The 20,525-nt window shown below is 54.2% G+C and overlaps 7 protein-coding genes and 1 non-coding gene across 8 annotated transcripts; 3 read left to right on the top strand and 5 right to left on the bottom strand.

Moving 5' to 3' along the window:
- Nucleotides 1-489: 489 nt before the first annotated feature.
- EV422DRAFT_520585 (uncharacterized protein) lies at nt 490-2,134 on the bottom strand. Its single transcript, XM_053069695.1, has one exon. It carries the CDS (start codon nt 2,080-2,082, stop codon nt 733-735), a length of 1,350 nt encoding a protein of 449 aa, XP_052928462.1. The 5' UTR covers nt 2,083-2,134; the 3' UTR covers nt 490-732.
- A 2,537-nt stretch (nt 2,135-4,671) lies between these two features.
- EV422DRAFT_325906 (uncharacterized protein) lies at nt 4,672-6,115 on the bottom strand. The gene is made up of 3 exons (XM_053066319.1): nt 5,956-6,115; nt 5,624-5,873; nt 4,672-5,339 (listed from the first exon to the last, which is right to left on the bottom strand). Exons 1-3 carry the CDS (start codon nt 5,969-5,971, stop codon nt 4,937-4,939), a joined length of 669 nt encoding a protein of 222 aa, XP_052928461.1. The 5' UTR covers nt 5,972-6,115; the 3' UTR covers nt 4,672-4,936.
- Nucleotides 6,116-8,380: 2,265 nt separating this feature from the next.
- On the bottom strand, nt 8,381-9,366 carry EV422DRAFT_325902 (uncharacterized protein). Its single transcript, XM_053066318.1, has 4 exons — nt 9,345-9,366; nt 8,972-9,262; nt 8,642-8,895; nt 8,381-8,576 (listed from the first exon to the last, which is right to left on the bottom strand). Exons 2-4 carry the CDS (start codon nt 9,178-9,180, stop codon nt 8,485-8,487), a joined length of 555 nt encoding a protein of 184 aa, XP_052928460.1. The 5' UTR covers nt 9,181-9,262; nt 9,345-9,366; the 3' UTR covers nt 8,381-8,484.
- A 520-nt stretch (nt 9,367-9,886) lies between these two features.
- Nucleotides 9,887-12,724, top strand: EV422DRAFT_520577 (uncharacterized protein). Its single transcript, XM_053069694.1, has 6 exons — nt 9,887-10,314; nt 10,387-10,524; nt 10,860-10,894; nt 10,960-11,972; nt 12,066-12,277; nt 12,355-12,724. Exons 1-6 carry the CDS (start codon nt 10,105-10,107, stop codon nt 12,397-12,399), a joined length of 1,653 nt encoding a protein of 550 aa, XP_052928459.1. The 5' UTR covers nt 9,887-10,104; the 3' UTR covers nt 12,400-12,724.
- Nucleotides 12,725-13,156: 432 nt separating this feature from the next.
- Nucleotides 13,157-13,238, bottom strand: EV422DRAFT_t43. Its single transcript has one exon. It is a non-coding gene; the product is annotated as a tRNA-Ser (tRNA).
- Nucleotides 13,239-13,375: 137 nt separating this feature from the next.
- On the top strand, nt 13,376-14,492 carry EV422DRAFT_554766 (uncharacterized protein). Its single transcript, XM_053071894.1, has 3 exons — nt 13,376-13,714; nt 13,777-13,975; nt 14,035-14,492. The coding sequence occupies exons 1-3, from the start codon at nt 13,600-13,602 to the stop codon at nt 14,393-14,395; spliced, it is 675 nt and encodes a 224-aa protein (XP_052928458.1). The 5' UTR covers nt 13,376-13,599; the 3' UTR covers nt 14,396-14,492.
- Nucleotides 14,412-17,325, bottom strand: EV422DRAFT_520562 (uncharacterized protein). Its single transcript, XM_053069693.1, has 8 exons — nt 16,775-17,325; nt 16,647-16,700; nt 16,264-16,410; nt 16,114-16,186; nt 15,945-16,039; nt 15,626-15,865; nt 15,402-15,529; nt 14,412-15,328 (listed from the first exon to the last, which is right to left on the bottom strand). Exons 1-8 carry the CDS (start codon nt 16,903-16,905, stop codon nt 14,901-14,903), a joined length of 1,296 nt encoding a protein of 431 aa, XP_052928457.1. The 5' UTR covers nt 16,906-17,325; the 3' UTR covers nt 14,412-14,900.
- A 1,757-nt stretch (nt 17,326-19,082) lies between these two features.
- EV422DRAFT_520557 (uncharacterized protein) lies at nt 19,083-20,008 on the top strand. The gene has a single exon (XM_053069692.1). The coding sequence runs from the start codon at nt 19,117-19,119 to the stop codon at nt 19,717-19,719; it is 603 nt and encodes a 200-aa protein (XP_052928456.1). The 5' UTR covers nt 19,083-19,116; the 3' UTR covers nt 19,720-20,008.
- The last annotated feature ends 517 nt before the right edge of the window (nt 20,009-20,525 follow it).

The following is a 20,525-nucleotide window of genomic DNA, read 5'->3' as shown; positions in this document are numbered from 1 at the left end:
AGGCCAGCGCCCTTGTTCGTTCCTATCTTCACAGCCCGCATCGGTTCCACACTTGTGGATTTTCCCATTCACCCATACACCCACGTCAAAGGTCACCTCCTCGCCTATCCCTCTCGACCCTTTGGGGTTTCACACCACGATGACCATGCACGAATCAAGTTCAGCTGCATGCATAGTAGTGCGATGCGTGTCGCTGGTCCAAGCTTACCTCACACCTGCCCTCCATGCAATTACCCTACCGTGGTCCGTGTCCGGGGAAGTTCATGGATGGCGAGCTTTTTACCTATCTGGCGACCGTCAGATCAGAGAAGAGAGCCGCGGTTGCCCAACCCGTCACTTTTGCTTACTCACGCGTTCAACCTCTCCTGTCCCAACGCATGTGCTGTAAGTACATACAGTCCACATGGGATTTCGAGGCAAGTGGATGGATGAGGGATAAGGGGATGTATGGGTTTCGTAACTATGTGGGCTGCTCCAGAGCCACCCGTCGGGGAAAACACACTTGTTCGATTGCACCCATGTCTTTTGCGTTCGGGCTTGACGCGTTTTTCAAACTCCGCGTTCAAAATCCCCAAAACCAAAATCATATTCCAAAATACAGTACAGGCCCATCAAAAAAAAACAATGGCGCCTAACCTAGAACGGGGCATCACAAGAGGTCCAGTTGGGAAGAATAGTACACGTGTATGAGGTCCCATTGAGGGTATTGCGAGGTGCGGGGGGCCGGACATCTCACTCGGTCGCGGCATCTGTTTCTGCACGCCGGGGGGGCGGCGAATCCACAACCGGGCTTTCAAACTCTCCAAAATCATCTTCCGGTTTCGGGTCCCCGTTGTCTGCGTTGGATTCGCGGGGTGGGGTCGATGGGATCGGTGTCGTCCCGGGGGGTGATACAGGCTGCGGCGGGGATGTGTCGGTGCGTGTTTCTCTCGAGTCATGCGTTGGCGCGCCGGACCGGTCTTTTGAATCCCCAAGCGGTTCCGGTGCCGTGGCGGCGTCTCCCTTGGCAGCCCCGTCCGCGTGTCCCACCGCCTCATCAAACTGATACACATCACACCGCCTAACCCTGATCTTCTTCCCTCCCTGCCGTTTGCCCTCCTCGCCAGGCGTGGCCCCACTACTCGCCTTCGAAGACGCAACCGACACTGCGGAATACGTGCGTGGAAGCGGGTGTGGCAGCTGGTGCGGTTGTGGGTTCGCCGGTGGAGATGGTGGAGGGTGTGATAAGGCCGTATCGACAATGTAGGGTCTCGGCACCGCCACCGCTGAATTTGCGCGCGCCCGATTCTGCAACAGCGGCTGCGGCATCCTCCTCAGACTCCCGCTCCCACCGTCAATCACGGAGGTTCGCCTGCCCTGGGACTGGTCGTCGGGGGATGGGGTTGGGGCGATGACTTCGCCGATTGTTTCGACCCATGATTGGATGGGCTTGAACCATGAGGAGGCGCGGTGGAGCGTTTTGCTCATCCCGCCTGGATTCACGCCTGCACCGCCTCCGTGTGCAAGGTGTGAGGTGGTCGTGTTTCTGCGGACGGGTGGGCGTGCGTGGGTCGGGTTCCCATTGACGTTGGAGTGGACGTCAGGGATGGGGAGTCCGACGACCGTCGCTCCGCGACTTAATGCTGAACGGCGATGGGGGAGGGTGGGGCTGAATGTGTTGACGACGACCCCGCCGTCGGGGAGCCGGTGGGTTGATTTTACTGTTACGGGGCGGTGTGCTTTTACCCTCGCTGTGGCTGTCGTCAGTGCGTCCTCTGCGTGTTCCGCGTCACTTCCACCGTCTTCACCCATCTCGTCGGCGTCGTCATCCCCATCCGAGCCGGCATCAGAATCCTCAGAAGACTGATCATCATCGCCGGCGCTGCCTTCATCCACCGGCAGTACAGGCTCAGCAGCACTCGCAGCCCTCTCCCTGTACCACTTCAACTGCCCCACTTCCTTCACAACCCCCACACTGTTACTCCCCCCCGGCAGATCCCTCCACCACGGCGTACGCGTCACCCTCTCCTGCTGTTTCTCCCACACGGCCCCACCCCCCTCATCATCATCATCATCATCATCCCCCGGCGCCGCCTCACTCATCTCATCATCCACATCCGAATCCCACTCACTGTCCCGATCCCAACACCTCCCCACCTTCCTGCCGGGTAAGAAGGCACTCAGATCCTCGTGCACAACCAGCGGCGTCGGCGGGTTATCAATCATCTCTTTGAGTCCCCTGATCTCGCGTTCGCAGTCGAACCAGGTCCTGTTGGCGGATTGTTTCAGATAACTGAATGCTGTTTCGTGCGCGAGTTGGGTGAGTTCCAGCTCTTCTTTGTAGGAGATGAGGAGGTCTTTTGCCGCGAGGAGTTCGTCTTCGGCGTCTTCGGCGCGCGTGCGGAGGTGGGTGAGGGTGGAGAGGAGGGAGGCGTGTTCGCGTTGGAGGGAGGTGAGTTGAGAGTGGGATTGTTGGGAGGCATGTTGGGCGGTAGCGAGTTGGGTGGTTAGACGATGCAGTTGGTGTTTTAATTTTGTTACTGTTGCCGATTCCTGGTTTTCGTCTCGGTGGTGGGGATACTCAGTCCCGCGGTGGGGGGAATCATACGGGCCGTTAGATATACTATCCCCCGGGCGAATCTCGGCATGCTCGTACCGTGTCGGGGTGGATAACGGCGGTGTAGGTGGGATGTTGCCGGCGTACTCCATCACACCCGCGGCAGCACCTACAAACAACGACTGAGGTCTCGTCCGGTCGTTTTTGACCGTGTCATGGCGTAATATAGCAACGGCCTCATGACAGGCCACAACAACCTTCCCATCCGCCGCTCCCGCAATCCCGACGCATCCGGCAGGTACTTTCCACCCCCTAACCACAGCAGCCTTCTTAACATCCCATTCCTCGACACTCCCATCATCCGCCGCGCAGTACAACTTCCCGTTGGCGAGGCAGAGGGCGCGGATGAGGCCGTGCGCGCCGGTGGGGCTTTGGAGAGTGCGGAGGGTTTGACCGGACGATGTGTCGACGACTTGGATGAGGCCGTCGGAGGTGGCGAGGTAGAGAAGGTCGCGCCCGAGGGCGACGGAGACGACGGGGGTGAGGCAGACGTTGCCGAAGTCAGCTAAGCAGCGGCCTGTTGTGGGGGGGGGGGGGGGGGGAAACTATAGTGGTTAGACAAGTGATCGACTTGCACCTCGGCGACCGGCGGATAAGCAACCCCCGACCAAATGACGCACCTGAGGAGATATCCCACCCCTTAACCTTCTTATCCGCCGCCCCCGAATAAACTCTCCCTCCACCCGCAACAACCCCCTCAATCTGCGCATCATGCCCCTGCAACATCGATTTCTTTCGTAACGATTTCGCATCCCACTCATTCAAAACTCCATCCTTCCCTCCCGAAAACAGCGATGCCGAGCTGGGGTCATTGCCCGTTCCACCGGAATTCGCAGAGGCAGCGGCAGCGGCAGTAGCCATCGCCGCTGAATAACAGCATAACGCCGTGACAGGCCCCATGTGCGCCGCGGCAATCGACCTGATGGGCGTGCCGCTCATCCGGTTGAAGATGGTGATACACCCATCCATGTACCCGACATACAGCCGGCGATGTGTCAGCGCAAGCGCCGACGCGGAGGTGATAGCGGACGAGTCGGCGGGGTTGGAAGTTGGTTCGGGGCGCTCGCGCGGGAAATCGAAGGTGCGGCTGTGGGTCCATTGGTCGGCCACCAGTGTGTATTCGAGGATGTCACCGCTGGAGAGGCCGATGAATACAGAGTCGGATTGGACGGTGAGGCAGGTGATTGTGTCGCCAGGGACGAGTTGGAGGGGTAGCAAGGTGTGTTTTGTTTCTGCATTGGCGATACCATCGATGGTCTGTTGATTCCCTCGCCCACCTCCGTCGGGGTCGACTACACCTGGCGGTGCGCTGAAGAACGGCGAATTAACCAGATTCTCGGCCGCTGGGTATCCATTGGGAGTTTGTGGGTATCCATTTGGTGTTTGGGGCCGATGTGGGGTCCCTGTTGTTGGTGTGTCATAACCATTGATTACTTTGACGTGGCCCGGGCGCTTTTGAGGGATGACGGGTGAGGCTGGTGATGAGTTTGGGTTGGAGTGTGATGGTTCTGAGGGACCTCGGAAGACAGAGAGTGTTGCGTTCCAGAAATCCATGGTTGAAATATGGGTGGGACCCCCGTTTTGACCCTTTCAGTCAACTCGTTCAACGTCCTTCCAATTTCACACTTCCGGCCAGTCCCGTGGCCCGCAAATTCAGAAAGAAGCTCCTTGCTCAAAGACCAGCTTTGCAAGAAGGCAAGCGAAACTGACTAGTGGGCCACCGCCCCATAGAGCAAAAATAAAGTCCGCTTTGTCGTTCTCCCTGCACTCCACGGCGGCAAGCTGAGTCGAGTTAACACCTGGTTGATGGGGTTCCTTCCGCTGTCGCTCGCCTCCAAGCCCTTTCGGTTATGACTCGGATATCGATTTTGTCACAGACACTATTGCCGAGTGGGAGCGAGTGTGCAGCGAGGGTATCTGCTCTCGTTGCGGATGAGGTACAGTATGGATAGAATAGTAGGACTTTGCCAAGAGGCGTACCACGAACTCCGCTTGCAAGTTTGCGCTGGGGATTCTGGCAAGGGGCCGCTGCGTGTGACTAACGCGTGCTTCTTAACAGTGTCTGAACATCGCCTTCGCAGTGAATTGACTCACACCTTCCCATGCAGCTGCTAGGACTGAGACTTAGGCCAAAGGACTGAGCTAAGAGGACGTATTCGTATATTTCGTGATATTCGGGGTCTACTCTGGTCTATTCTTCGACGATAGATCTTTGAAGAAGCGCTGACTGATGAAATCGGATGGTGGGTGATGGGAGCATATCGCTACGCCGCGAAACCCACCACGGTGGGTCCAGAAAAAGCGGTCGATTCGATCTCGCACCGCAGGCGCACCGCCATTTCACCCATACATCATATCAAAGTCCTCCTCCTCCTCCTCCTCCGCTTCCTCAACCACTCCCGCAGCGGCATTAGCAGCCGCCCGCTTCTGCTTCTCATACTCGACATCGTCAGTAGGCAGCTCGTGCCTGCAGACGGGACACGTATTGTGGAGCTCAAGCCAGGGTGTAATGCAGAGAGTGTGGAAGATGTGCGTGCAGGGGAGGCGGCGGGGTGTATTCAGTGGTGTGGCAGGAGTTGTGGATGTGGTTGATGGTGGTGGTTCTGTCGTGGAGTCGGATGTGAATTTTTCGACGCAGATCGAACATGTTTTCTCACTGTCTTTCAGACCCGTGGCGGAGGTCATGTCCACCACAGGCATTTTTCGGATGAACTCTTTCGACGCTGGTGGTGGGCCTTTTGCGCTATGGATTTGAGGGGAAGTGTCAGTCGGTTCCTCTCATTGGGTGAAGCGAGTTCCACGGCTGAGGCTGAACGATTCCCTGCTCGCTCCTTTCGCGGCGACAAGGATGTTGGCTACCGCCCAAAGAAACGACTGGGGCTCGCTTTGCTAGCCAACAACCATGATACTCGCTGTATCTCGCGAAAGCTGTGCCTGTGGCGCGGGGACTCGCTTCCGACGGTGGGCTCGGTTTCCTCGCGCTCGCTGTAGCGCACTGGGCTCAGTTCCACTCTCCCCAAGCCGTACCTAGCATTGGCCTCATCCAACAACTGGGAAATCAGCCCATCCAACAACGTCTGCTGCCTCTCGTCGTCATGTCGGTCCCTTAGTGTCCCAAACAAGGACGCGACGGCCAACATCTGCTCCATCTGTTCCATCTGCTCGTTGTTATCCCTCGAGTCGGACATGAAGGCGTCTATGTGGTTGTTACTGGAGTTGCCATTTGTGGAGGAAGGCGCCGGACGCCGACGGGAGGGGTCCGGGAGATTGTGGTCCTCTGTTGGTGGGAATGGAATAAGGAAGATAAGTGAAATGAAACGACGAGTGTAAGCTGCGTGGGATGGAACCGGATCACTTACGGAAGTAGGAAGTCATTGTGGGCGGAGACGGGATGACCCTTGCGGTGATGCTGTGTGTTTTGTGTCGTGGGGAGATTGTAAATTGCGTCGGAAGTTACATACATGTCGAGCAGCGGCCGTTTTATGCCCAGCACACGTCGAACGCCAGCGAGTGTTTGCTTACGGGATGACGTGTCGCGTTCTCGCAAAACCCCGCTTGAAGACTTTGAGGACGTCGATGGTCTCTTGTCACGGGTACCAGGGTTCAGCACTCCGTTCGCTCTCCTTAGGACTATGACTACGTTGAGTCCCCCCGCGCAAAACAGTTTAAGGTTGAGTTCAAAACGGGGAAGGAACTCATGCATATCATTGAAAACACGGAAGGTGCAGGACCTACAATCTCACGACAGAGATTCCTAGCGAGCGAGGCAAGCGGTCTAGGCTACGACGGCGAAGACACCGTACGTTATCGATTTGATGTTCTTCCATGGAGGGACACTGTTGAATGAAGCGTCCCCCAAACATTCGGCAGGAAATGGATGACCCAATCAAATCCAAACGCATCCCGCTGGATTGGAAAGCCGTCTTTGCGAACGCAGGGATCACAGACGAAGATCTTAGTGACAAGAAGAACCTGCGGTCCTTAGAAAAGTTTGTGAAGGAGCATAGTCAGGGACTTCATAAGCTGGGCGCCGGTGAAGACCCTGCTCACCCGCTCCTGCGGCGCCTACTGTTCCAAGGTGGATATCCCCGCTAGAATGGGGGAGCTATCTTTGCCAAAGCGGGGATCACAAAAAGAAGATTTCGAAAGGACAACAGGAAGCGGAAGGTGATACGGCCGGTTCATGAAGGAGGACTCAGCTCCAGCTCCATATGTCACAAATGGTGAGGTGTCTCAAAATTCCTGTGTGCCTCCGCTTGTCCTTGCTTATCCATCTGTCACCGCCTTCGGCTCAGACTCCCTCCCCGGGCCGCCACCGATCTCCACTCCCCTTCCCCGCGACGAAGCACCCCGAATGGTCCTCCGACGAATGGTCGTGACGACCTTGACTCCAGCAATACTTTTTATAATTACTCATATGGGTTCATGCTTTATCTTAGCCCTAGCCTGCGCCCGACCTTTATTTTGGAGGAGGTTTCCCGCATGGTATAGAGGAGGCACGGTGTAGAACAAGTAGACGCATTAGTCACTAAGTGACACACTCCGATCTGAAAGGTCGGAGTACATAGTGTTCACCTCTCATTATTTTTCATTGCGATTCTCACTGTGGTGTGGGATTGGCAACGCTTTTGCTTTGAAAAGAGGGGGGGGAGGGGGTTGCAGGAGAAAGGCTGAGAGCGGGGCCCATGGAGACACCTGGTACTGACCACCTGTAAACCGGGCCCTCCCGCATAATGTTTGCGCATGCGGCAAGCGTTCCCACTGTTGCTGTTTAGTCCGTCTACCCTACTGATTGGCGTGGGGATGCTAAAATTGAAGAGCACGTGGGCGCTGGCGCTCACCTCATTGTTGATAGCCAACCTCAGCGAAGCCAACCTCAACAAAGCCTGAGGTGAATGATGTTGCTGACCGTGGTTGGAAAGGGCGCAATGTGGAGCATAGTTGCGAAAATGCGATCTAGAATGCTGGCAGATGCTTCCGTGCATTCTACCTCCATTGTTGTCTCGCGCAGCAGAACTGTCCCATCCGGTCGCCGTTAAAAGGATCGAGATCATTGCGAGAGCACTTCCTAGCCTCCGGCACAGCAGCGCTCCTTGCCGATTGATGGCCAGTGGATTCCTGCTCTAAGTGTTCTGGAGTGCCCTTCTTGAATGGGTCTTGCGTGCTGAGTGGTTTCGAATATGCTTGTGCGTGAGACCGACGGCCGCCGTACTGGTTCCGCTCTTCGGTCAGACACCTCAGCAGTCATCTCCTCAGTGATTCCGCGACCGTTTCCGAGTCTTTCTCTCTGCGTCCGCGACGTCAGTAAATCCTTCGCCCCAAGCAGATTCAACGACGTTCGCCTCTCAGAATGCGTGAAAACCCCGCTATAGTTTCGTCGCACGTCCAATAGCACATCGTCTCTCCCAAACACAGCGGTGGAAGACCTTCCGTCGCTGTGGTTGGGGTCTTCCACCGCTGTGTGTTCGGAAGAGACGAAATGGTTACGATGGTAGGTGGGATCTAGATGCCACTGCGGAAGGGTCTGCTGTGCTTCCGCTTGTGAGACCAAGAGACGGTCCAGTGCGGTCCGAAGTCAGACAACACTGCTCCAGATCCAGTCCCGTTAGAGTGTCCGTGTCTCTCCCCTCCTCTGCCTCCCCTATGCAGGTTTTCCGCACGGGCCTGAGGGGGGCGTTCATAGAATCGAGATACGGCACGCCCACCACTTCAATTTCGAAATTCCACTAGGCGGACTGTAGCTCATCCAACCTGCCGATACGTGCGTACCCGATCCGAAATACTTTATCAGCCCAATAACGGCGATCGTAAAGTTTTTCCTATGTTCGCCCTTTCCCATATCATACGGTTTGGTCGCTTTGATAAGCAAAAAATCATTTTCCGCCAAATCATTCCAGGTATCGAGCTTTTCCAGGTAGCCCGCGGAAAATACCGCTGAGATAATTTGCGCATGGCGGCAGTGAAGTACGATTCCAAGACTCTGTGTGCGATGCACGAGAATCAGCATTTGGCCTTCCGGCAAAAGGAACTTCTAGCCAACGTTACCTCCGGATCTGCATGCGGTTTCTGTTCTCGGGCATGTTGTCCAATGGAAATCAGTTCGGCGGCCCTCTGAGCAACAAACAATGTTAGAGGCCGGTTTCCTGTAAAGAAGCCGCCTGCACTCAAGAGCAATTGGAAATTGCGTGCGGGTGGTAGTGGATCTCTTTCCACTAGCGATGGCGACGGCCACAGACCCGTCTGTTTTACATGGTATTAGAGCCCCCTGTAACCAAACCCCCTTGGCGAATGGGACAGATCTGCAAGTACTCAGGTGATTTTAGCGCAGACGCCTTTGAACCTATTAACCATGTACTATATTAACTACTCTCTCACCTAACCAAAATTGCCATCGGCGTATTATCCAGCGTCCCAGCGAGCTGAAAATCTGAGATCGTGAAGTCCAAATAGTGCTGTAAAAAAGTCGCTACGGCAGCCTCATCTTTGTCCTGAGTGTCGCTCTCTTTTGATTCCTCAGAGCCCACGTTCTCCACCGACGAGGAAGCTAGGACATGGGAGAGTGCGCGGTACAGGGACGCTACCATTCTATCATGTTGTCTATGCTTTTCGACGTCCCTAATCTCGGATCGGCCCAATTCGAAAACAATGGGAGTGCAAACTCGATTTCTACACCAGGTTCAGAAACACGTCAGAGGTTATGTGAGGCCTGTTCTCCTCAGAAAACAATGTGATAGCCAAATCTTCTTACCCTTATCGCTGGGGCAGGAATTCGACAGGAACAACGTCTTTTACGTCGTCTGTGAGGATGCAATGCGCTTTCAGAGCGACGCAGGAGAGGTCGTCCCATGTCGAGGCGGAGGAAAAGCCTGTAGTGCTACGAATACGGCTTAGGGGAATCCAGGGTCGTGCAGCTACAAGAGTCATAAACGTTGTGTCTAAGTTGGTATTTTTGGAGAACGTCAAAGTGGTGTGATAGCGGAGAGAGGGACATTATTCTCGAAGGGGCAGTCGACCGCTGTACGCACATTTTGGCAGGAGACGAAGAACGCAAAGGATGTGTTCCGGCCGTTATGAGAACCGAACCGATATTCGCACTCACTCTCAGCCACTTGACACTACTTGACACGATCATAAGCGACATAAACTTGGTGGGTAATTAACCTACCGTAACAACACGCTCCGCTCTTGACGGCCTTCGATCATACTAACCCTAATCCTAACCCTAACCCTAACTGGGGCACATGACAATCAGAGTATGAGTGCGAATAGAAGCTTGATCATCAGTGAGTGCGAATATCGGCTCTCCCGGCCGTTATGTCCGTTTCCACCAGCATTTCACCAAAGCTCCCAGCAGCTGGTCGGAGTGTGCCTGACCGCAGCCAGCCTGACCTGACCATAGCAGCCATGGCTGACCATCATGTGCGACGGTTGTGTTTCGCGAGATGCGAGATTAGTGGAGACGTCCCAAGGGCATCCTGATCAACGCGGTCGTCAAGCCGTCTGATCAAATGGGCGTGGAGGGTCCGCCTGCTGTCTATATAACTGTTAAGTGGAACGCACCCACGGCCACGTCGAAAGCCCTGCCCAACTTCCACCCTGCCACTTCAAAGTCATCGCCCCCGTCGTTCATGCTCTCCCTCTTCTGCAACCCAAAGCAGCAACGGCCAACCATGTCTGCTGCCCCTCAAACCGTCGTCCCAAAGGACCTCAAGAGCGACGTGCGTATGCAAAGTGTCACCAAATTCCCGCACCTCCCTTGCTGATCTCCCAACACCTTTCTGTTAACCCAGCTGGCGTCCCTCGACAAGCTCTTCGCCTACGTTGACGCCAACAAAGACTTTTACGTTCAGCGTCTTGCAGAAGTCGTTGCTATTCCTTCCGTCAGTGGAGAGGCCGCCAGGAGGAAGGATGTTGTTAGGATGGGCGAGGTATGCAAATCCTGCAGCCCAATGCAAGTGCTGCTAGCCGGGGATAGGTTGGGCTTATAGAAGGGAGGCACGGACGGAATGGCTGGGAACCGTGCACTGGCAGGCTGTTGACCGGACGAGAGGACTCTGGAGATGGGATAGTCCGCGGTTTAGCCCTGGCATACCGATGAGAGGTTGCATTTCGGAACCGTTCACTTGTCGAGTTACTCGACCGGCCGAAGACCATCGGTGGGAACGGGGGTCAAGATGCAAACAGCCGCAGAACTTTCTTAACGTCGCTACAGTATATCGGAGCTCATCATGATTTCCACTCTCCTTCTATGGATGAATAACAGTGGCTCGTCGCCGAGCTGAAGACCTTGGGAGCCACGTAAGTTGCTAGACAACCTATTAGACACAGAGAAAGTGGTACTGATTCAATCTCTTCCCTTCCAGCGTCTCGACGCACATCCCTGGCACACAGGAATTAGAAGGCCAAACCCTCGACTTGCCCCCAATTGTCCTTGGACAGTACGGTGCTGACCCTAAGAAAAAGACCGTGCTCGTGTACGGACACTACGATGTGCAGCCTGCGTTCAAGGAGGACGGATGGAAGACGGACCCATGGACGCTGGTGGAGGCCGCTGACGGCAGGCTGTACGGGCGTGGTTCTACCGACGACAAAGCCCCCATCCTCGGTTGGCTGTGGGTTATCGAAGCCCACAAGAAGCTTGGCGTCGAATTCCCTGTCAACTTGAAAATGTGCTTCGAGGGCATGGAGGAGTCCGGCTCTGAAGGTCTGGACGAGTTCATCTACAAGGAAGCCAAGGGCGAGTTCTTTGGCGATGTCGACTGTGTGTGCATCAGTGACAACTACTGGCTCGGCACAACGAAGCCTTGCATCACCTACGGTCTCCGCGGTATCTCTTACTACATGCTTGAGATCTCTGGTCCCGGAAAGGACCTTCACTCTGGCGTGTTTGGCGGAACCGTCCACGAGCCCATGACCGACCTCGCCATCATCTTCAGCAAGCTTGTTTCCCCCAACGGCAAGATTCTCATCCCTGGCATCTACGACTCGGTCGTCGCCGTCACCGCCGACGAAGACAAGCTGTACGACAGCCTGGATTTTACCCTCAACGACCTGCACGAGGCCATGGACTCGAAAGTCACCATTCACAACAAGGAGAAGGACGCTCTCATGGCCCGCTGGAGGTTCCCCTCTCTGTCGCTGCACGGTATCGAGGGTGCGTTCCACTCCTCTGGAAGCAAGACCGTTATCCCCGCGAAGGTTGTTGGCAAGTTCTCCATCCGGTCCGTGCCCAACATGGAGCCCGAGGAGATCAACAGGCTCGTGAAGAAGTTTGTCGACGAGGAGTTTGCCAAGTTGGGTTCCAAGAACACGATCAAGCTTGACTGCTCTCACGGTGGAAAGTGCTGGGTCGCTGACACCAACCATTACAACTATGGTAAGCGGTGTGATGTTTCTTTAAGAACAATCTCGCCTCCATCACGTCAGAAACTCTGTGATCACTCACATAAACCTCCTTACACCCCCACAGTCGCCGCGGAAAAAGCTACCGAGCGCATCTGGAAAGTCAAGCCCGATTACACCCGTGAAGGCGGCTCCATCCCCGTCACGCTCACCTTCCAAGAAGCCCTCAACCGCAGCGTGCTGCTTCTGCCCATGGGCACCGCCGCCGACGGCGCCCACTCGATCGATGAGAGCATCCCGACCAAGAACTATGTCGAGGGGATCAAGCTTTTGGGGACTGTGAGTTTTGAGGATTGATTGCTTTTGCATTGCTGATTCTTGTGAATAGTAACTCATTTGTCCGTACTATCCGACAGTACCTCCACGAGATCGCCGCCGCCACCGCCACCACCACCGCCTAAACCCCATCTCAACCCCATCTTCCCAATCACGACCATCCGCCTCCCACAGCGGCAACTCAACCAAAGACATATGAAAGGCCCTCACATGCCCCTCGTGTATCTCCCACATTCCGACACGCCAAGACTCCATTGTAGCATAGGTTTTGCACATATGTAGCGATTAGTTATCCCATGTACAGGAGCATATGATTCACATAGCATTACGGCGTGGAGATCGCTTTATCGTGTAGGTTGTCCCCTCACGTTGGACGTGGATTGAATAGACACCTCTTGCTTTTGAATCGTCTCAACAATTGCTTTTTGCCGCCGAGGCGCCTGATCATTCACCAACGAAACCTCTCTCGTTTCCACTTGACATGAAAAAAAAGGAAAAAGAAAAGCGACCATCCGCAGACTTTGCGCTGCTTGTTGGCGACAACGAACGGCGGAGGCGCGCCTCTGGTCGAACGTTCGCTTGCACAGCTTCCCTTAGGTCGAGACTGAGACAAAGAAAAACAAAGCGACACAGACACTGGCCTTGACGTCCCTTGTACAGCCGTGATATCCGATTCAGTCCGTGTAGCCGCAATAGCGGAACCAGCCATTATGTTGAGCCGCTCACGCCTATCCACGAAGGGGACAATGGCCATTCGTGGGGACATTCGGACAGCGACGTCGGTTTGATGCAAAAGCCTTTTATCATTCCCTTCGTCTCCCTGTCGCTGGTCATGGTACTGTAGCGCATGGTGTGCAAAATGGAAGAAAGAGGAAAAAAGATCGACACTGAGAGGATTCGAACCTCTGCAGGCAAAGCCTATTTGCTTTCGAGGCAAACTCCTTAACCACTCGGACACAGTGTCTGATGACGTCTATGGAACACAGACATGGTTACGGTCATATGTTGCACTACGGGCTGTATAACTCGGAAACCGGGGACAGCGGCGGCGACAGGGGGGATAGCGGCGGCGACAGCGGCGACAGCGGCGACAGCGGGGATAGCGGGGATAGCGGCGACAGCGGGGATAGGGGCATGGTTATCTGCCATCCACATCATTGTACCTCTGCCTGAGGCGTCGCCGATGATGGGCAGCGGGGATAGCGGCGACAGCGGGGACAGCGGGGACAGCAGGGCAGTAGTAATCTCACAATGCACCACCCCATACCAGATACACATCCAATCAACGGGCGGTCGAGACAAAGTCTCGGTACTTTCAACGAGACATGACAGAGCGAAAGATCAATGCCGGCATCGCTGAGATGGAATCACATATTCCGTCGCACAAGAGCATGGACATTGAGGCGTTCTCAGCGTTCATTGTGGATTACGAACATGCGGGTATGATGTATCATGCTTTGTCTTCAAATTTGGTAATACATGGGCTGACATCCATATCCCAGATCCCGCCCTGGATGAGTTTTACCAGGATGAGATTCACGTCGCTCGCAGATTCAAGGCGTTCTCACTGCGGCAAAAGTCTGAGAGCAAGCTCATCAAGAACATGCGACGCCTGTATGGAAAGCATTTTGCCGTCATCTTGGGTGATTGGAGCGACGCTGGAAAAACCATGCGCTTTCAGGAGTCATCAAAGACCAAGGGGTGAGTGACCATCATTGTTTTTTAAGTATTTTAATATGCTAACTCATCATGGAAATCAGATTCCGCACCCTCTTTGCAAGAAACAGCATTCCATGCTACTTGTTAGATGAGTATCGAACGTCTTCCGTGTGCCCAGACTGCCACGGGCGTGTGAAGAAAAACATCCGACCCCGGCTGTCACCTCGGCCGTGGCAAGCCCGAAAGGGAAGAATGGAATACGTCCATGGATTGGTGGGTTGCCCCAACCCCAAATGTATCAACCAAGACTGGACGCCATTTGAGATTCCTGGAAGACGACCACTACGGATGAGAGTGCACAATCGGGACGTCCTAAGCACCAAGAATTTCCTCTCGATTGTGCGTTCGGTGGTGTTTGGCAATGGCCGCAGACCAGACGTATTCTCCCGTAACCGTAGGTAGTCTAGAATCCTCACCCCATCCCATTTTCCGTGGTGGTTATCTGCCATCCACATCATTGTACCTCTGCCTGAGGCGTCGCCGATGATGGCAACTTGTAGCTGTCGGGAAACAGTCAAAACTGTTCGAACATAAAGCTGTGTAATGACATTCATCAATGGTATCTGATTACATATGGTATCTTTCATGTTTCCGCACGGTCAGGATACTGCTGGATACCTGGGACTGCGCGTTGATGCTTTTTTTTTCCGCACGTCTACAGCAATAGATATCCCCAATGCCCTCTTTCAACGTTCACAAAATGGCTTTGCTTTGTTGTAATGGTATGCCTTTCCTTTCAACGGGCGGCGGCGGGGTGAGACAGTTGTAATACTATTTTGCTATGCCTATAAACCCCGGGGGCTATCTGCCCGCTTTTGGGTTCTTCCCGCTGTGTGTTGCTGTTGGGGCTCCGACCTCCCACTTTCCGTCTCCGCGCCCCGACGTAAATATAGTATGGGGGCGCGCCTTACGCAGCCCGCGGCTCACTCTTCCCAGTCCCATCTTCCTTCCTCCTCGCAAACCCTTCTTCCTCACTCGCCTCTTCACCAGCACCGCCAGTGGCACCACCAGTAGAAGTGGCGCTACGATGTTGCTGCTGCTCATCCACCACCCCCCTCTGCCCACCCATCCCCATCCCCATCTGCTGCTGCTGCAAATGCATCTGATGCATCATCTGCATCTGCATCTGCTGGTTATGATGGTGATGCGGGTGGTGGCCCAGCATGCCCATCATCGTCATCGGGTTGAAATGCAGATTTGGCGGGCCGCCTGAGGTGCCGTAGGGCGGGGTGTGCGACATGTAGGGCGAGGAGGGGGCGGAGGAGCGGTAGGAGGGATCGGATTTGGGGGTGGAGGGTTGCGTGCGGCCCCAGGAGAGGCGGACGCGGATGCCGCCTAGGAATAGGACCGGAGGGTTAGTGGGATTGTGGGGGGTGGGGAAAGAGAAGAGGGGAGTTCGTGATTTTACCGATGATAGCGCCGTTCATCTGCATGATAGCCATCTCGGCGGACTGGCGGTGGGCAAACTGTATGAACCCGCAGCCTTTGTTGGGTGGGATTTTGGAGTACACGATTTCGCCGAATGGGAGGAAATAACTGCCGAAGAAATAAAGGTTCAATCAATCAATCAATCAACCACTCAAAGCGTGTCGCGTCCACCGCGGAACAAGAGATCTCTCCCATCGAACATACCTCCTCAACTCATCATCCGAGATATTCCCATCCAAGCCCCCAACAAACACCGTCGTATTATTCGCATCATACTGCTGCTGGGCCGGATGATAATAACCCTGCTGCGCCGCACCTCTCATCCCTCCTCCGCCTCCGGTGTTGTTGCGCGGCGTGGCGACGGAGACGCGGATGGCGCGGTTGCCGCAGTACACGCCTTGCATTTCTGTAAGGGCGCGCTGTTGTTCGGCTTCGTCGGTGAATCTGGGGAGACGATGTGGATTGTTTAGTGAAGGAGCGGAGGTTGGGACAAACGGATAGTGAGGAGGATGGGTGGACGTACCTGACGAAACCATAACCACGCGATGCGCCGGTGGCTGGGTCAGTGACCACACGCGCTGATTTGCAGGTTGTGAAGCGGGCTTGTTGAAACGTTGCCTTTTTGAAAGAAGTAGAGGGTGATATGAGTACATCGCAAGCTCGTCTAATGATGACGATTCTCGCAGACATACCAGTAGAACGGCATCGGTAACCTCAGGTCCAAGATCTCCAACAAACACCGAAAACTCCGGGCCTCGCTCTTCCCTACCAGACCAGGGCGGTAAAGCGTAGTATCAGCATCAGCAAGAAAACCCTCCTTACCACCCGAACAAATCTCATACCTCGTACTAATATCTCTTCCACCCGACGCCCAGTTCAACTTGAACATTCGGTTCGTCCCAGGTATCAGGCTGCCGTTCACATTATTGAGATGGCGGTTGGCGGATTGGTTGGTGGGGAAATCGAGGAAGCAGTAGCCTGCGTTTTGTCTGTGAATGAGAGGAGATTGTCAGCGGGCTCGGTCTTGAGGATACAAAGAAGGGACGCACGGCGGATGGGACATTTTGATGACATGCGGGATCATTTTTGCACCTCCGGCGACATTCATCGCCCTTGTCCGCACTCGGAATGCCCCTTCCGACGCGAAACAACACCGATGGCGGCCATCCCGGCATCATTACTCCCTGTCGCTCGATATTCCCGCAAACCTCACACCAACGCTTACCCAGTAATCTTATCCCGAATCATCTTTACATTAACCTGCTCCCCCATCGCCGCCCTATTAACACACAAAACCCATCAATACACAATCCCCACAATGAAGTCAACCCCCAATCACACAAAAAACATTACCACAAACTCCTGATATAATTCTCCTCCATCCATGGCTCCAAATCGCCCATCCACAACGTCGTCTTCTGTGGATCGCCACCTGCCCCTGCGGCCTGTTGCTGCTGCTGTTGGGTGCCGTATGGGTCCCACATTTTGTTTAGCGGTGGGTGGGTGTCAAGTGATGGTTGGGATATGGGTGTAATGTGGCGTCGAATGCTGACGCGGTGGTTTATGGAAACGAGACGACGATGCGAAGAGATGCGGGGTATGGCACCACGATAAAGGGTGGTTGCAGTACGAATATAGCGGACAAATAAGATATGGAAAATAAAGTTCCCCTTAACGGAAAGACGAATGCCCCACGATGGCGGTTCCGGAGGTGTGAGATGACAGGACGATCACGGCCTAGCGAAACGAAAGCGGATGGCAGCAGACCACTCGCATGACCGAAAGAAACCTCAAAGCGGCTGGAACCGACGCAGACGAGGCAGCTCGAACCCTGGTAGGGTGGGTGTCGGGAGGATGGGGAGATAGATAGGGCTTTTACGATGGCTTGTGGTGCAAAAACGGCAGAGGATCGATGTGCGGCTTCGTTGTGGGGAGGGGTGACTCACATTGGGAGAGATTCACACGCGCCTCTCTCCCTCTCCCGCAGAAGGACTGGGGGGGGTTCAATAGTAGGCAGGAGCACGCCTCTCACGCATATGGGCAATCTTATCAAGGCCACGCCGATATATATTCACTCAAAAGTCACATATCTTTTATCATGTCTGTCTGAAGAGTTTATGCTATCATCAGTCTCTATCCTAGTACTCACGCAAGCATTGGAAAGTATGGACAGATCCTTGCTCCAAAACCGCCTTATGGAACTAAATCATTAGATGTAATTTGCCAAACCTGGAACGTTTTCCCTAGACGGAAGCCGCACGAGCACGAGTCCGAATAAGAGGAGCATCCACATCCACATCGCTCGTCGTCGCCAGCATCGTCGCTGAAAGCGTCACATGGTCCACAGCCATCGGGCTCCGTTGACGGACGATCCTCAACTTTTCCAAGTTCGATCCAGCAGGGCGACGGTACGGTTTGAAGCGAGCCTCCTGGTTCCTCAGGGATGCTGCCGGAATGCGGTTCTGTTGGTTTCCATTGCTGTGGCGAGGCGCCGCGGGGGTGATGGTGACGGTGACCATGCTGCGTTTGTAAGGAGGAGTTTTCGGGATGTACGCCCATGTTGCATGCGAAGTGATTGTTGCTGTTTTAGAGGCGCGAAAGCAGTAAGGCGATGCAGACGCTTCAGAGCACGGGCATGATACCGGCTCGTCATCCATGTAGAGATCCATATCCATTGCGTCGAGCTGCGGAGTGGGCGAGGGTGGCTGTTGTGGGAGCGCCGGCGAAATGTGAACGACTACCATGTCGCGATGAGAGAAGCCGAGGATGGGGCTGGGACTGCGGCTGCTGCTGGAAGAGGATGCTGGCGTGTCGTCGATGTTGGCGGTGAAGCTGTTCATTGAACTGGGGAAAGCCAAAGGCTGAAAAGTTAGTCCCGATCCCTCCAATCCGACAACAAAGCAAGGACGAAAGCCAGGGGAAAAGCTGGCTTACATGACAGATGAAATAAGGTGGGTGGGCGAGATACGAGAGAAAGTTGTCGTTTTATAAGCTTGTATGAGAAATGATGGAAGAGGGAAGTTTTTGCCTAGAGACCCCCCTGCCTTATATACTTTTTTTCACTCCACTCTCCGAAGCTTCCCACTGTTTATTGATAGTAACCGAAGCTTTGGAGGAATGCTTCTCCCGAACCCCGGAAAAGAAACTTTGGTCGAAAGTCCATCGGTCCCAGAATAGTGTCACCCGAAGACCCGCGCTGTCGAACTTTTGTGAGGATTCGCGGCGAGGTGAGTCAGAGTCCAGATTATGTAAGCGGCGAGGATGTCGCGGGATTGACTAGAAGTGGGTAACTCGTGCTAAATGTGAGTAACTCGGGTTAGGGTTAGACTAGTTAGGCAGCTGCCGAGCGGAGCGAGTAGACCCTGATTGTAGGAGGCCGGGTAAGGCCGACTCACCGAAGGCAAAGGGGTTAGGTTTGTTAATCAAATGGTTCACTTTGGCTGTAAAAAAGTCTTATTCTTGAGGTGAGCTACCCACATTTAGCACGAGTTACCCATTTCTAGTCACGCCCGGATGTCGCCGCTGCACGCGCGGTATCGTCGTCGCATGAGCCAGTGCTGGTGCGTTTCGCGTAACGGTTACGAGCATGACTTACTACCTGTGGGTACACAAATGAGAATGACAATCTCATTATTCCTGCCACTTCGCGCAGCGGGAACAACTCATTCGCCAGTAGGTCAATAAAAGGACGGTTGATGAAACCCAACCCCTCCTCCTTCGTGGAGGATCCCAACATTGAAACCTGCCGCATTCTCACTTCCTTCCGATCCCAAATGGCTACTCAAGTAACTGCGAAGTTGGAGTTCCCCAGTAGCGGTCAGTTCAAAGCTGCCGACATTCGCAACAAACCAACAGTCTTCCCCGGCATCACAAATGAAGAGACATCTCAGGCCATTGCTGATCAAATGAACAACGCCAAAGACCTTGTGCTCCGTTATAACAACATCATACTCACGTATGACAATGCTAATCACACTAGTCAGACCGGCAGGTGCATAGATTTATACAATACTCAGGACGTTTCGACTGACCCGTCTTATTTAGTGGAGGTTTTCCAAAACAAAGAAATGCTGTTGGATGCAAACACCGTCCAAAAACTGAAGGACGACCTAGGACACGAGCATCATGTCATCAAAACATTGGCCACAGAGTACGGTCTTCCAGTCTCAAAGCAGGCGGTTCAAAAAGCCAAGGACTACGTTGATGGTATGCAGGCGACAACAACCGCCACCACGCTAACGATCCGCGTTTCCCGTAAGTCCCATCTGAAGGAATCACAGTTGCTCTCCACGTCCTAATGCACAACGCTCCTAGGCCAAGTTTCTGCTTCCCACAATGTTAGCGTTTCGTAGACTATTTGCAGTGTAGTGCTGAACTAAGCAAGCGATCTTCCATTGGGGGGAATGTTCGTTGTGTCTCGTGGTGGACCGATTATACCAGTCAGAACGATTACACCGTTTTCAAGAAGTTCCCCAGTAGGGAGCTCACCTTTTTTTTCTGAAAAAAAAGATACACTCTTCATCCTAAAAAACTTTTGTGAAAAAGGTATAATTTTTCTAATTTGGTTGTATACGGCTGAGGAGCGACCCAACGCGTCCGAGAAGGCCTCTATCGCGGAGTTGTTGGTATAATGTGGGTTCTAACTGAATCTAACTTGTGTTTGTCGATGCCTGCCATGAGATAGCAGGGACGATTAGGGGTTCGGTTCAGGCAGTCCCCAGAGTCGAGGCGTGTCGGGGCGAGGATGTCGAGGACGGCGGTCTCCTCCAAGCTCCGCTCAGACACTGGCTCAGACACTTGAGGCTGACTTGAGGGCATCGGTTCCGGGACGAAGAAGCATCCGTGGTCCCACAGGGGTCAGGGAGGTGGAAGCATTTCATAGCTCAAGACTGCAGACGTCACGCCGGCCAGCGAACGTGAACTTCATCTGGTCTGTCTGGTGGAGCGGAGGAAGTCGCGAGGAAGACGGTTGCACAACACATTGGGACTGTAGAAACTGGGACAAGGATGACGGACTGGGGCCCTTACGATTTGTATGGCGCTAGGCTATTGAAGAACAGTAATGGAGATGCTGGAGCCTCGATGCGCGGACACACTGTGTTTC

The sequence above is a fragment of the Fimicolochytrium jonesii genome (genome assembly GCF_025526975.1).
Source record: "Fimicolochytrium jonesii strain JEL569 chromosome Unknown EV422scaffold_4, whole genome shotgun sequence".
NCBI lineage: Eukaryota > Fungi > Chytridiomycota > Chytridiomycetes > Spizellomycetales > Powellomycetaceae > Fimicolochytrium > Fimicolochytrium jonesii.
This window is presented reverse-complemented; position numbering and strand designations above follow the sequence as displayed.